At 39.3% G+C, this 16,622-nt stretch overlaps 1 protein-coding gene across 10 annotated transcripts in view; it reads right to left on the reverse strand.

Moving 5' to 3' along the window:
• Positions 1-16,622, reverse strand: part of FRMD4A (FERM domain containing 4A) — a 743,442-nt gene that overhangs the window by 16,972 nt on the left and 709,848 nt on the right. For all 10 annotated transcript variants that reach the window (XM_056800843.1, XM_007503986.3, XM_007503982.3 and 7 more), the window contains 4 exons: positions 14,416-14,644; positions 11,871-11,927; positions 5,808-6,045; positions 3,949-4,113 (listed from right to left, as the gene is read on the reverse strand). In XM_056800843.1, the coding sequence (XP_056656821.1) occupies positions 3,949-4,113; positions 5,808-6,045; positions 11,871-11,927; positions 14,416-14,644 (689 nt within the window). The remainder of the gene's footprint in view (positions 1-3,948; positions 4,114-5,807; positions 6,046-11,870; positions 11,928-14,415; positions 14,645-16,622) is intronic.

The following is a 16,622-nucleotide window of genomic DNA, read 5'->3' on the forward strand; positions in this document are numbered from 1 at the left end:
CCTCTCAGTTATGCACAAATGAGCAAAACAGGGGCTCAGGGTTTAGGCCAATTGCTGGAAAGAGGATAAAATGCAATGTTGTCAAAAAAGAAGTTTAAAACCAGAAGGAATGAATCAGTTCACTCCTCAAGGGTCTGCCTGGGGCTATGACAATAAAGGAAGTTACGAATTTATTCTCATTATCATTCTTGCCGAACCTCCTCCCCCCCGGTGTTTTTGTGGGGCTTTGGAATGGGGTACCCAGAAAATCAATAACTACCACTTACTAAATAGCAAGAGGAAAGAGTTAATCCACATCAAAAAATACTTGATCATCATTCCCTCACCCTGCTGTGTTGAATCAATCAAAAAATATACACTAAGCAACTATTATGTTCCTAGTTCTAAGGGAGAGAGGTAGTATTTTGAAAGTCTAAGATGTCCTGTCTGTCTTCAGGGAGCTTAAAGTCCATCCCTTATTAGAAACACAGTGAATGCACAAGAAACTAAAATCTGACTACTGGAACTCTAAGTGCCTCAGTGCTTTCCTTCCATTACTACATTGCTTGACTATTCATTATTTTTAATTTGAATGCTTGTAATTTGAAATTAGTGATCATGCAAACATGCTTATGACAATTTCAGTCATGTAAACGTCCATTTTGTCATAGAGGAAAGTGCTGGAAGCAAATTTCTCTCTCCATTATGTTGCCTTTTTTTTTAACATCATCTCTCAGTGACCTGCAGGTCAAAGACCACTGAGTAAATTCAGGTATAGACAAGCCCTCAGAAGAAGGAAGTTAAAGAACCCAGGAACCAAGGAGACAGGAATCTGATTCCACAGAAACTGGCCCCCCTGGGCGGTCCAGGCAAATTAAGAAGCTGTGATTGGTTCCTGAGATGTGACTTGTGAGAGTTAGTGGGTGGAGAAAAGAGCTTATAAATGGAGACCAGGTGGTCTTTGGGGTCCTCTGACTGGAGCATGGAGAGCTGAAGGAACCTTTGTCTGAGTTAACCAGAGGCCCATCATAGTGGCCAATAAAGAAAGCTAAGTATCTCTTTACCTCTTTCCTACCTTTCCCTCTCTTTACTACTTCTATTACTTTGATTTAATAAAATTATTAAGTTACTATCAGTTTCATAATTTTAATTATTACAGAAGAATACTAGATGTGGAATCAATAGACCTAGGTTCAAATCTCTACTCCTTCACTTATTAGCTCTGAGACCTTGGGGAAAGTCATGCTACTCTTGGCTTCAGTTTCTTCTTGTATAAAATGAAGGCAGCTGAAATAATCTCCAACTACAATATTCTATGATTCTAGTAAATTAACAGGATTACATAATAAACTAAGGTAACATATATTTAAAGTGCAGTCAAATAAATGCTTTTGAAACACTTTTTTGGGCTTAAAAACAATTGCTATGCTTAGTTTAAAATAATTATTATCTTCTTTTTAAAATTATCTAGTCTTAAAAATTTTTCCTAAGTATCTCTTAGGTAACATTTTGTTGGCCTACTCTAAGTGAATGTATACCCATAAATGCACTAAAATTGTAAGTTATTGTTTAATATAAAAAACCCAACATTTCCTAATTTTGACTTGGTTTCCCTAAAATTATTAAGTCAAAGTCAGGTTTTGCCATAGTTATCATTTTGGGCTTTCAGTACGTTGTAGTAACTTCTTCCTCAGAGGTACCTCAGTATCATTACCCAGTTTTGGAGGAAACTAATCCTGTACTCTAATTTTTCACAGGTTGACTGACTCACCTGAAGCCCATCACTGAGCCAGTAGAACTGGAAACAATACAGTCGAGTCCCTGATTTCCTTGCCTGTGCATGGGCTACATGGGCTACAGTGACCTTCCTATGTAGGAAGTTTACTGTAACAGTTTATGGGGGCCGTGGGTAGAATGCCTGGCTTAAAGTCAGGAAGATTTGAGGTCAAATATGGCCATAGACATTTCCTAATGGTGTGATCCTGGGAAAGGCACTGCCTCTGTTTACCTCAGTTTGCTAATTTATAAAATGGGGATAAATAATAGCACCGGGCTCTTATTGCAAAGACCAAATGAGATGATAACTGTAAAACACCTAGCACAGATTAGTAGGAGCTATATAAATATCAGCAATTATTGTTTTGTTATTAACATGAAATGAAAATGTGTATAGACCCTTTTTTCAGGAAGACCTTATAGCTATAAACAAATATCAGCACCCTCCATTTTAATGGGGTACATGTATATTAACTTGATGGGATTTGTTTTTTGTAAAGGGATTTTTAGGGAAAGAAGATCACATAGGCAGAGATTGCTTCATCCATCAGTCACTTGAAGATACCAACCTTTTAGATAAATTTAGCTCCAACTTGGAGGGGGAACATTGTCTTCGAGGCATACAAGATCCAGCGGCAGACAGATCAGCACACAGAGCCCAGACTTTGTCAGATGTTTTACATCTTACCAAGAAATCTCTGAGTATTCATTTTAGTGTTTGATGAATGATTATCTCAAAGCACAAAAGGGAGGGAGACATGTCTGTACAATTTCAGGCATTCATAGACCTGAGATTGACAGCTAAGTTCCATTAAAGCCTTTCCCATCAGCAAAAAGTTATTCTAATTAAAGAACTAGTACTTCTATTAACCCTTATCATCCCACGTTTCCATATGACCAAAGAAGCTCTTCTTAGCCTCACAATCACTAGAGAACAGGGCAATCTCATCCACCCCTTAGGACTTGACAATGTGTCATCTCAGAGTTGTGGCAAAAAAACAAAAACAAAAACAAAAACTGGTGGTCTCATTTGTATTCTGGAACCCTGACAATGACTGAAATCAAGACTTTAATTAATCAGTCAGCAAGGGTGTTGTCAAGCTTTGCAAAGAAAGCTACGATGCAAGTGTGGAGAAAATACATCAAATGATTCCAATTTATGACTGTGATATTTCCCAATAGATGCAATAGTCAAAGAATATGAAATAGCACTTTTCAAAGGAGGAAATCCAAGCTAATGACAATGACAATGTAAAAATGCCTAGCTAGGTGACCCTGGAAAAGTCACTTAACCCCCATTGCCTAGCCCTTACCACTCTTCTGCCTTGGAAGCAATACTCAGTATTAATTCTAAGACAGAAGGTAAGATGTTAAAAAAAATGTAAAAATGCTCCAATCCCTAAAAAAAGAAATGCAAATTAAAACAGATCCTAGTTTCTACCTCTCATTAGTTGTATTTGCAAAGATGGCAAAAGAGGAAAATGATCAATATTAAGTAAGGGAAAACTACTATACTGTTGGAGAGCTGTGAATTGGTAGAGCCAATTCCAAAAAGTCATTAAATTGTCCTTATCCAGCAATGACATTATTAGTCCTATACCCCAAAGAGATCAGGAAAGAGGAAAAGGAACCATATGTATGTTACAAAAAAGATTTACAGCATCTTTTTTCATACTAACTCCAACTGGAAACAAAGGTTTGCCTGCCTATTGGGCAATGGCCAAAACAATGATGTTATATAAAGGTAGTAGAATGTTATTTCACCATAAGAAATGATAAAATGGACAGTTACAGAGGAAAATGGAAAGATGATGAACCGATGCATGAAAATAACTTATACAATAACAACAATATCATAAAGAAAAACAACTCTGAAAGACTTTAGAACTCTGATGACCACCATACCAAACCACAAGTGCCTAAGACTGCAGATGAAGCACTCACTATCTGACTCTTGCCAGTGAGTGATAGGTTTAAAATGCAGACTGGGATAAACTTTTGGACATGGCCAACATGGGAATTTCTTTTTATGGACTATGTGTATTTGTTATGATGCCTTTAAAATTTTTATTGTTGATGTAGTAGAGGGCAGGGTAGTGGGAAGGAGAGATAATCAAGGCTTATAAAAACCAATCATTTTTTTTTAACCACAAAGAAAGCTACTAAAGAATCAATGTGCTGCAGAAGACTTACCTAGTGGAATGAACATAGTGAGGGCTCCGGACCCGTAGATCTGGTGTAGATGGCATGCTGGACTGGGAGTTCCAGTGAGGGAGGCCTCGGATGGGACTATTTTGTAGAGAATTGCTTCCTCCAGCTTCTGCACAGCTACCTGTGCTGGGAAACCTCTTGTGGCTACTGCAAACCAAAGGAAGTCACACCTGTCATCACCAGCTACAATGACGCCTTTCCCAAGGGTCTGAAAGCTAAACTGATGCTCTTGGAATAGTTAGGATTAGATAGATGAAGTCCTGGGCACTGAAAGACTAGCTGAAGACCCAGGTGGAAACCAGGCTTTTTAAACCTCTAGTTTTTGTTTTTCTTTTGGTTTCCATGTTTACTAGCTTAGATTTTTTTTTTCTGTCCAATCTCAGCTCTGTACCTCAGGTCTTACTTTCCAAAGGGTGTGTTTCAAAGTAATGGGGAAGGGGCAGCTAGGTGGCTTAGTGGGTAGAAGAGAACCAGACCTATCCATGGGAGGACCTGGATTCAAATCTGATCTAACTGTGACCCTCGGCCAGTCACTTAATACCTAATTGCCTAGTCCTTTTCATTCTTCTTCCTCGGAATGGATACTTCATATTGATTCTAAGACCGAAGGAAAGGGTTTAAAAAAAAAGTGATGTGGAAAACTATGGAAAAAAATCATTTTTGCCTTTAAAAAAAAAGAAACCTCAAAAAAAAAAAAGTCATCCAAATAGTGAACTAGTAATTTGCAGCTGAGATTATAGCTGTTGGGCATGGCTGTTCTGTTGGATGGTGGTTTAGTGTTCTGAATAAACTTGGGACTCATGTGGGTGGACTGTGGTCATGTCATCTTAGAAAACTGCTGCTTAAGATTCCCTAATTCATTCCATGAAATCTTGCCCTTCTAAAGCCATCTTCCACCAGCCAGGTTATGAACAACAATATGACTTTGCATGGACCACTCAAACACCCTGACAGGACCAGCTGGATTGGGTCAGACCTTCTGCCATGTTGCAAAGCAACCTTTCCACAGCAGAGGGGGCTATTAACCCAGGGCACGGAAAGGTGGCATCAGCCAACAGGAGAAGGAAATAGTTCTAGTTTTAGTTTATAATTTGTGGACTCTCTCCTCATGTCTCCAGGATAACAGACTCACACACATGATGCTAGAATTGGAAGGGACCTTAAAGATCATCTAGGCCAATCTCTTCATTTTACAGAAGAAGAAGAAAGGTAGGCTGGGTGAGGCTAAATGACTTGCAAATGTCATGATTTAGTGGCTGGTTTGGGACTAGAACTCATGGCTTTCATGTCCAATGGGATTTTTCTTTTAAACCTTTACCTTTAGTCTTGAAATCAGTACTATATATTGGTTCCAAGGCAGAAGAGTGGTAAAGGCTAAGTAACGTGGGTCAAGGGTCTTGCCCAGGGCCACACAGCTGGAGTGTGTCTGAGGTCAGATTTGAACCCAGGACCTCCTGAATCTTTAGGCCTGGCTCTCAATCCACTGAGCAACCCAGCTGTCCCCATCCGATATACTTTCTACTACATTGTTGGTGCCAACACATGACATTTATATAGTGATTTAAGATGAAATTTCACATTACAGTTCTTGATTCACTTCAACCTAAAAACGACCTGGTGAGGTAGGTTTTTCTCCATTTTACAGAGAAGAAAACTGAGGCTCAGAAAAGTTAAATTATTTGTTCATGTTCAAACAGCTACATAGCAAGATAGAAACCCAAGCCTCGCCAGACTCCAAGACTCTTACTTCACACAGGCCTTTTATCCAATTCAAAATAAAGAAATAAAGCAATGAATAAACATCCAAATTTGCTCATTGCATCTTCATCCTCTTGGCTCACCTGGAATGGCTGTGCGAGGAGCGCTTCTTTACCTTCTCATAAGGTTCATCCAAAGAAGACTCACTCCACATTTTGGGCTTGATGGGTGACTTGTCATAGTCATTCCGGTGATAGTGCATCTGCCTTAGTCCCTCCAGGGATTGGGGAGGAGGGGGGCGGTTGTGCGATGGTGGTCGAGGGGGGAGCCCTTTGTGAGGGGACTGTAAAGGGGAAATTGTGCTGGTAACCTGAGAATCTTCTGTAGAAAGAGACAGACATAAATAGCAATGGTCATCTCTTGAATACATTAGTATGCTTCTTTGCAGTTCAACAATCTGGTGCTAGGTTCTTGAACTTTATCACTCCCATCGTCTGCCTCCTCACCCATTCATTCCTCCTCCTCCTCCTGAATTACTAGGGCATCTCCCAGCTCAAAGTCTGGCTAAAATTAAACACTATAAATGAATCATTTTATGCTCAAGACAAAACATGGACACTGTCATATTATAAACAGTCATTCAAGAAACGTTAGTCAGTGTCTGCTCTGCTCTCAAAGTTGGCTAGGTACTGTGGAGAGTTCCAGGAATTTCAAGATCTATTTCTAATATAATCTGCTCAAATCCAGAGTAAAAAAAAATGCTTTAAATGTCTTTTTTTTGCATAGTAATAAATGAAGTAATTTTAGAGGCATTATGTCATAGTGGATATAGTGCTGACCACAAAGACCCAAGTTCAAGTCCTACTCTGACTCATGCTGACTATGTCACACTGAGGAGATCACGTAACTTCTTAATGTGTTAGTTCACTTTCTAAGACTGAATTGCAGAGAGGAAGCTTGCCAACCTTCAGTGGTAGAATACTAGAAACTCTATACCAATGAATTGACACTCTATCCCTATTTTAATCTCACATCATTTCACAAGAAGATATTCAACACATCTGAAATAAATAACTTTTATGTACTCAATGCTAGATTTTTAATCTAACAAAATGATGTGTGTACTGCTGAAATTTGAGTCTGTCCAAGAAACTGTATTCACTTATACAAGAAATTATTATTGCAGAGGCACAGAAAAGTTGGATTTTAAACTGGGCTTTGGAGGAAATACAGAATTTGGACAGGCAAGGCGAATAGGGAGAGAAAAGGTATGGAGGAAAAGATGAATGGTGAACTGGTAAAAGGGAATAATAATAAAAACAGTAGACATTTATCTAGCACCATCAGAAAGTACTTCGTAGCAGAGCTGTCTCTTATACTGGGGAGAGGGTCTACTGTCAACTCATTATACAAATCCCAGAGTCCAAATTATCCTCAAATTCCTGAAATTTTCTAGTACAGCATCTTTAAACAGCTGTAGCTAGAAAGGTGCCAGAGCTTTTTTAAAGTCAGTCTATGAGAGAGCAGATGAATAAATCTGAGATGATGACTATAGGAAAAAGCCCATATATTTCATTTTTCGTAAGTCAATAAAACTATTGGCCATGTGAGACCTGGGAACAAGGATTCTGACACAGAAGGGCTTAGTTAGCAGGATAGCTGATGAAGAAGGGCTTTGAAGTTGGCTCTACTTATTAACAGGATGATTACCCCAGGTCATAACTATTTCTTCTTCCTGTTTTATCATGAGGACCCCATCATAGGACCCCAAATGAGCTGATCAGGAATGATATAAGGGCCCCAAAAAAGTGCCCCTCTCTTATTAGCCTAAGCAGAATTCTGTATGCAGGTGTGATGAAAAGGAGAGTTACCTTCTCTGAAAGGTATGTGGGAAACAACAACAAATGAGGGAATAGTAGATTCTCATACTCAGCATTGGAGCAAACATTTAGTGAGTGGAATGGTAGTAAGAACCATCCATACTACTTATTCTGTTTCTCTCTTCTTTTGGGGATGGGGCAGTGATGAGCACCTAGAGCTGAACTGCCATGAGTTAAGTGTATGATACAACTCCATACAACTCCCTGATCTCATTTAATCTTTCTTAGAATAAATGGTCTATGGTGAGGGGAATGTGAGAAAAGATTGGATGGGAAGGATGAAGTCACTAGATGAAGGGTCTTCTATGACAGTGTGAGGATTTGTGTAGCTTCTTCATCTGGGAAGTTACAGAATATTTAGCAGGAGTGACCTATATTATGGAATGGAAGGACTATGCAGGGAGGACAGAGAGGAAACAAACTTTTGAAAAAAAAATTAAGGAATGAAGGTGGCATTGAGAATAGAGAAAGAAAAAATGCCATGGATACTGTGAAAAAAGAATTAAGAGCACTTTAGGTGACAAACTAGATTTGAGGGGTCAAGGAGAGAGAAGAGACAAATATTACTTCTTGGTACCGATTTTTCAGAACAGAGAATATAACAGTGTCATTGACCAAAATGCTAAATATTCAAAAAAGGAGTAGAGAAAGATAATGAAATTCCTTTAAGATTTGTGGTGAATTTGCAGTGATGGCAGGGCATCATCCATGTTGAGACATACCATAGTTGGCTAGAAATAGAGTACTGATGAAGGGTAACCTTAGGGTATTTTCAATGGAATGGCTAGTGTGACAGACTCCAGAGGGTTATGGAGGCCATGGAGGATGAAAAAAGAAAGAGAAGAAATCTGGCTCTGAAAAGAAGGAGGGAAAAAGAATAGTCATTGAAAGGCTTGGGTGAGGATTTTTTCATGATTAAGACTTATACCTGCTTGGAGGCATAAGAAAAGCCAGTGGAGAAGGAAAAACAACACATTGGAAGGAGGAAGCAAAGTTCATTAGAAGACAAGGGCTGAGACACTGAGTGAAAGGAGAAGAGTCAATTTCTGAAAGAAAGCAGGGATGTGATTTCATCAGAAACTACAGTGAAAGATGAAAAGATAGTCATAAAGATCATTCTATACTGGGATGAAGGAGGTAGGATGTGATGGTCTCAATTTTCTCCATGAGAAGATATTTCTGGTCTTTAGCTTTTGGGTGAAGAAAAGGATTGCTATGATGGTTGAAGAAGGGTAGGGGACTACCTAGGAGAGAAGAGAAAATTTGTAACAGGAGTGAGAAGCTCCTAGCCATATGGGAACCAACAATACAGAATGCCCATATTTCATAAGGGTCATGAAAGATATCATTCTAGAATGTTCTATTTGCTCTGTGGACCTGGAGGTCTACTATATACTGGAGAAATGTAGTGTACCAGAAGAAATCATTTTTGGTACTGGCTTGGGATCCTAAAACAAGATGGAGATCTATTCTTCTAAAAAGTATCATGATGGAAGGAAGTGTCAATTTTTTGAAAAGAGATTATACCACATAGAGATTGCTGTTGCAAGTATTAGTTTAAAATATGAATTAGGTCACTGCTTTTGAGCCACTGTCACTAATAAAGTAATTGTCAGCAAAAGCAAGAAAATGTTGGAAGCAACACATTTCAAATGCCTTAAATTCAAATCCCTCCTCTCACACTTATTCTGTGTAACATATGGGAAGTCCCTTAAACTTTGCTCAGCCTCAGTTTCCTCACCTTTAAGATGAAGGGATATGACTAAATGGCTTCTGAGGCTCCTTCAAGCATGAGATCTAGAATCCTAAATTTAAGTTAGAATACAAATGTGAATTCTGTTTTCTGATAGCAGTGCCAGAAAACAATTCTACTTTATTTTTTGCATAGCTAGAGAAACTGAAGCCTATAGGGGGCATATGAGCTATCTATCCAGTTGGCATTAATTAGGATTTCAGACATTCAAGCCAATTCTGTGCCCATAATCCTGCCAGTTCTCCTCCCATACTTATTCTTGTCCTCACCACCCATGTAGTAAAATTGGTAATAAAGTATTATAATTTGGTTTTCTAATAGCAAGATCAAGAAGACTAGTTAAATAACCTGCCAGGCATTGCCCACATCAGTAACAATTATTATTACTGTAATTATTGTTACTACCACTTCTTATGTAACCTTTTTAGGTTTTCCCATCTCAGCAGGCACTTATCACTGCCAGCTTGACATTTTCCCAAAAGAGGAAAAAAATCAATTGCTTCTTATGTTTTTATGTAATCCCTGACTTTGCCTCCAAAGTTTGAATTAAGACCCACAAGAATCTTCTCAAAAAGGATTCCATGTTGGTCATTCTTTTTTCTTCTATGTTAATAGAATTAAATTCCATTTTTCTAGGAGTTTTTATTTTTTTCAATTCCATGCATGTCTTAGCTTTCCATTAAAAAACTTTCCCAAATTGAAGGATCATCAAAATGGGCAAACACTGCCATAAACAACAGAGAATCAAACAGGAAAAGAGGGCTATAAGTGAAGCCAAAGCATATGTAGCTTGCTTTTTTTTTTTAAAGAGCATATATTTAAATGTGCTACTTTCAAAGATATTTTCTAGCAATTCTTAAAAACGGTTAATCTGTTTCTCTTCCAGAATCAATAGGAAATTTCAAAAAAGTTTTGAAGGCAAAACCCAGAACCCAAAGGGACTTCCCCCTGCCCCTAGCTAGAGGCACTCTAAGAGAAGAGGTTCCCCTACCATATCCCCAGAAAATAAAAGGCATTCCAAAGGAAAAGTCAGGCAAAACTGGGACACTCTATATAGTTCAAAAAGGGCACTTTGTTATGGAAAGAAAAAAGTGAAACCCTGTAACGTATCATCTATCTCACACAACACACTCTGCTTGGTTCAGTGGAGTGACTATGAAACCAATAGACATTTCTTTTAGTTGGTCCTAATTTTTTAAAACTTTATCCTCACAGAATTCTTTTTTAGATTTAGAAGACTACTTAAACCATCCAGGACCAGAAAAGAATTTCCATTCTGAGCTACCTGACAAATGGCAACCCTGCCTTTGCTTAAAGAATTCCAGATTGGAAATCAATTATGTCCTGAAGGAGTCCAGCCTATCTTGAGATACCTCTATTTGTTAGGAAAGTTTCCCTGACAATAAGCCCACTTTGCTTTTTTGTAGTTCCACAAATTGCTCCTGGTTTTGCTCTTTAAGGCCAGGAAAGACTAAACTATCACCCCATTTCAACATGACAGCCCTTGCCATACACAAACACAGCAATTACTCATGCTCCTGAGTCTTCTCTTCTGCAATTCCTTCAAATGCGCCTTAGAAAACAGACTCAACATCCTGGTTGTCCTCCTCCAAAATCTGTCCAGCTTAGCAGCCTCCTTTCTAACCTGTGGTATCCTTATCAAACCTAGTACTCTAGAAGAAGCCTAACCAGGACAGAGTATAGGAGGAATATCACCTGTTCATTTCTAGAAGCCATGGCTCTCAAAGCAGCCTGAGATCACATTCCATTTTTGGTTGCTCCATCACATGGCTTACTTTTGGTCCATTGACACATTCAGTTCTTTTGATAAAATACTTTCTACCATCTTATGAAGTTGGTTTCTTGAACTCCAGAATAAACTTTACATTTGCTCCTATATAATCCTCTTTCTTCTGTCCTTTAAATGCTGCACCTCACAAAGTCATTGGAAGAAAAACCATTTGTTTGTGAAAAAGTATGCTATCTTGTTGTGGACACAACAGTAATTTCTTTGGTATGAGATTCTGATGTGGAAACTCCCTTTTTATATACTGAGTGACAATTCAACTATAATTTCTGGTCTTAGAGAGTTGTGTAGGGCAGTGAGAAACTCATTGGCTTACCAAAGTCCCCTGGTTGGTGTGGTCAGAGATAGGACTTGAACTCAGATCTTTTAACCTTTGAGGCCTGGCTCTCCACTCAATTTTACTACCTCTCATAAATGTAAATGATTAATTATTAGTTATTACTATTTCAATACAAAAATATACATTGCATGAAATTATGGATATAATGTAGCAGACTATTTTCTACCTTGGGGAAGGAAAGAGAGAGGAAGAAAATCTGAATCATAAAATGTCAGAAAACAATAGTAAAAAAAATTTTCTACATGTAACTAAAAAATTTTTTTTTAAGTAGAAAAGTAAAAAAAGAAAAAAGCAGTTATTGGTATTTGCTTTTATAAACTAGAATAATGGGATGACAGATTTGGAAAACCCCTGTGCCCAAAAATAATCTAAAGAAAATGTTAAGCCTGATCCATGTCCCAAATATGCAAGCTGGAAATTACCCACCATCCTCAAGAACAAGAGCATCAGAGAGGGAGCTGTCTTCACTGGCAATATTTCCATCTGGAAATAAACAAAACAGAACATTCCCCAGTTAGAGCACATTATTTTTTGTTCTGGATCAAAGAAACATTTCCCATGTCAAGATTCACCCATAAGAAAGTATGCTGTTCTCATTCCACTCTGCTCTCTTCCCCTCTTTCTGCCCAATTAGCAGCAACACCCAAGCGACATGGAATACTGCAAGTTATTATAATGCTACTTTATATCATTATAATCTTTTGAATTATCTCCATGACCAGTTAGGGGCAAATCTCTTTAATCCTATTGCATTAGGTGGCAAAGCGGAGTATCATTATGTCAAAGAAGAAAAATCTGGGACATGGAATGGTTTAATGTCAGGTATAAAAAGTATCCCTCTCTTGGCTGGACTCTATTGCTATCATAGCATAAGGACATGTGCAGACTGAACTGAGACAATAGGTAATTTTTTTTTTTACATTTACTATTTAGATGAAAAGCTTGGCCACTTCCACTTTTCCTTATTGTCCAGTAAGTGGCTTCTTAATCGATTGTTTGAGTCTTTATCAGAGCAAATAGAAGCAGGATTAAGGTAGCATCCTTCTCCTAGAGGCTTATTTGGCCAACTGTTGAATGAATCCAGCAAATGTGCCTGAAGGGCAGATAGGAAAAATGATCTCCCACCCACTTTTTTTAAAACCCTTGCTTTCCATCTTACCATCAATGCTACATATTGGTTAGTAGACAGAAGAGCAATAAGGGTTTGGCAATTGAGATTAAGTATTTTTTTAAACTCTTATCTTCCATCTTATACTGTGTAATAGTTCCAAGGTAGAAGAATGGTAAAGACTAAGCAATGGGAGTTAGGTGACTTGCCAAGGGTAACTCAGTTTCAAAGTGTCTGAGGCCAGATTTGTTCCTTCCACTTTTACAGCTGGGGAAACTGAGGGGCAGAGGAGCAAAGACTTTCTCCAAGTTGTTCTGCTAGTTGAGGGTCAAGTTAGGAAACAGTCCTAGGTCTCTTGATTCCTAGGAATAATAATGCAAATGGTACCCAAAGAAGGCCCCTAATACCTCTCCATCGCACATAAACATGACTTCAATGAAGCAGCAAAATTGAAATAACATATTCTCAAGAAAGCTAGGCCCACGTTTTTACCCGACTCTAGATTGGAAGGAGGACTGAAAAGACGAATACAGATGGATTCTTTTAAAGCTGTACTTGCATTGTAGTTATGTCAGATTAGCCATTCCTGGGAAGGCTCCATAAAGCTGGAGCTTCCCCTGTGGCAAATCACCAGAGACATTCCATTCCATCCCTGAATTTCTCATTCTGGTTTGTTGGCCCTGATGGATGATCCATCTCAGAACTGGGAACATGAGCCATAAAGGTTTTCAATGGGGCATAAAGAGGTATGCAAATAAAAGAATTAAATAAGGAAAGAAGAGTTTATTTGTTTTCATTTACACTAGCAAGTTAGTTGTGGCTCCTTTAAAGAGAGTTGTGGGGAAGGAATCAGGAAAGGAGAACCAGAACCTAGCCAAGACCAAAAGGGCAAACTCAGGAAAGATGCTTGCTTCTAATCTTCTAAAGAGGCGGTATTTTAGAAATGTATAAACCATGAAAGAACCTTTTACACTGTCTCTGGAAGAATTGTCTGACTTGTTAAAAAGGATAATAGTAGGGAGGACTTTTTGCTTCACTTAGGAATCTCCTTGTGGTGGGTTTTTGTTTTTTCTTTGGCTAAATAAATATCCATGGGCTTTGGATCATATCAGTAAGTCACTCAAGGCTGTGGGCAGGCCAGTGGTGTTGGCAGGGAGGGGATCAAAGTTCTAGTCCCTCAGGCTTTGGGTAGCAGGGCTTGTGGGGGTACTCAAGGATAGCAAGGAGATCAGGCTGTTGGAGAGCCATAGTGGTGCTACACCTTTAGAGGCAAAAACTGGTGAAGGCAGGGTAAGCCCTGCCTACAGAGCAGTAAAGAAGGCAAAGACCTTGGTGTCACGGTTACCTATTGATCTATCCTCTTCCAAAGTGCCTGGGCTTAACAAAGGCTCTGTTCAGAAGTGGGATGAGAGACCAAAGGGCATGAAAGATTGAGAGCCTCCATGTTTTACCTTCGCACTTGAACTTGGTTTGCTACATCACCTGCCTCTGCCTCATGGATATTGAGGCAGAAAAAAAAAATCACATATCATAGAATGGTAGACAGGTTGGGCTTCTTCACCATAATTTCTCCCAGATTAGTAGTTAGTAGAAATAATTTGATTTATATAGTTCCTTTCATCTGTGGATCTGAGAGTACTCTGCTACTCTGATCTGGTTGCAGGCATTAATAACTCCATTTTATTAAGGGATAAATGAAACCACTGAGTGGTTAATTGACATGCCTGTGGCCATGCAGGAATGAGGGTTTAGAACTCCCCAAAGAACTTGAGTTCCTAGTTTTCTGGGGTTCCAGCTGACCATGTTTCCTAGGTGGTTCAAGCTGACAGACACTCAGGCAAGGAAGGGAGGCTTGGGACTGACCATCTATTATCAGTGAAGCCCGCTGAGTGGGTTTCTTCCCAGACTTGATGCGGTTGTCATTGATTGCATTTTCAATTTCTTGCAGCTTCTTGAGTGCATTAAGGTAAGAGGTTTTCCTTTGTTTCTTCAGCTTCTTGCTGACGTTGGGGTCACTGGCCAGGCGGCGGGCGGCTTCTGTAATCTGGGACTGAATGGCAAACTCCCGCTCTAGGCGCTCCAATTCAGCTTCCTGTGGCAAGGGAAAACACGGGCTCATTATTCACATGACTAAACATGAGGGCTTTGGGATGCCAAAGCAGAAAAACACCCAAATAACCCTGTCGGTTCATCTTATTTGCCATCCTAGGATCACAGATCACACAATTGGAAGGTACTTAAGACACTTTAATCTAAAACCCTCATTTTGCAGATGAGGAAACTGAGTCTCATGAAAGTTTAATGACCCACCCATGAGCACACAAGATGAAATTTGAACCAAAGACCTCTGACTCCAGAGTCAGTCCTCTTTCTACTATATCATTACTAGGCAACAAGGAATAAGACATTTAACATCAATGGTAGCTGGCATGACAACCTCAATAAAGTGGGCACTATTCCTAAATCTGCTGCAACTGAATGTCCTGGGCATATCCACTTAATTTTCTAATTCCCTTTTTCCTTGTTCTCTTCAGGTGGCAAATTAAAGAAGATTAAAAAAAAAAACCCTCCCCATGCCACGTTTGCTCAGTTTCCATTTGAAGGTCTCTTTCTAGGTCTGTAACAAGAAAGCCTGGGTGGAAACTGTGCATTCGGTTGTGATTTCCTTTCTATTAATGGCATTTTTGTTGTCATTGTTCAGTTGTCTTTGGTTCCTTGTGACTCCATTTGGGATTTTCTTGGCAGAGACACTGCAATGGTTTGCCATTTGCTTCTCCACCTCATTATACAGATAAGGAAATGGGGGCAACGATTAAGCATCTGAGGGGAAATTTGAACCCAGGAAGGGAAATTCTCCTGACTCTAGGTCCAGCACTCAGTCTCCACTGAGTCACTTATCTGCCCATTTGGGGCACAGCAATCAGTAGAGCACTGCTAGCATTAAATTCTTTCTGCAACTTTGCCAACAAAGGATCCACCCCATATGAAAAATGTACTATCCCTTTCATTAGATGCTTACCAAAAGGGGCTACCTAAACATTACTCACAATATACATGCCTCCCCTGTCTGCCAAAGTTTTCTTTTCCCCTTCCTTATTACACTCAGTTTCTGTCCCCCATATTTACAGAGTCCCTCTCTCACATGTCCTTGGAAAATTTTTCTTCTTAAACTCTTGTCTTCACTGTTTCAACCCTCTAATCAGACAAACTTTATCCCCTGAATCTCTTATTTGTCTACCCTTGTGGTTTGCCTTTTGTTATCCATTTATGAAGCCACCCAACTTTCTACTTTTGGTCAGGAGAAGTAGGTGGATTAGGGACTTACAATATTTCCTGATTCCTAATGCCAAGAACACATATGCATTTTGGGAGGACAGATTAGAGACAGATGCACAGAAACTGTCTGGTGACAATCTGTAAACTCTTTTGGAAATCCCTGCTGCATGCCAAGTATTGTCTATTTCCTTTTGGGCAAGTGTGTGTAGAATCCTCTAGAGGAAATAATGGGGGCTGTCACTTGTGCAACCCTCAATTGCTATATAGGAACTTCACAAATGTGAGTGTGTTCACAGGGGAAACAGAATCCCTTTGTCCATCTTGTCTATTGCCTCTCTTCCAAGGAAAACTCCCAAAGTTAGTGTTAATTCACATGGAGGAGACCCTGTTCTGCTCAAGGCTTCATTGAGAATTTTGTCCAGAGCCAAGCAAAGAAGGTTGGAAACCACCATGAGAAACCTCTCCAGCCAATCTTAAAATAATGTAATGCCACAAAATGAATACAGGAGTTAAAGAACCAACACAGAGACAGAGGGAAGCAGCTTTCAAGAAGAGAATGAATTAAAAGGAAGACAGAGAACATTCATTGAGTGAACCTTTGTGTTTGCTGCAATGAGCAGACCTTCTTATCCAACAGCTAAATCCAATACACTTGCTTTCCATATAATTCACCTGGTCAGATGCCTGTAGTCGCCATCAAAGGCAAGGCATTGGCTTGATTTTGTTTACTTTAAACGGTATTAAGCTGAAGGGGGAGGGGAAAGTGGTGGGAAAGCAGGAGAGGAAAGGAAGGA

The sequence above is a fragment of the Monodelphis domestica genome, chromosome 5 (assembly GCF_027887165.1).
Source record: "Monodelphis domestica isolate mMonDom1 chromosome 5, mMonDom1.pri, whole genome shotgun sequence".
NCBI lineage: Eukaryota > Metazoa > Chordata > Mammalia > Didelphimorphia > Didelphidae > Monodelphis > Monodelphis domestica.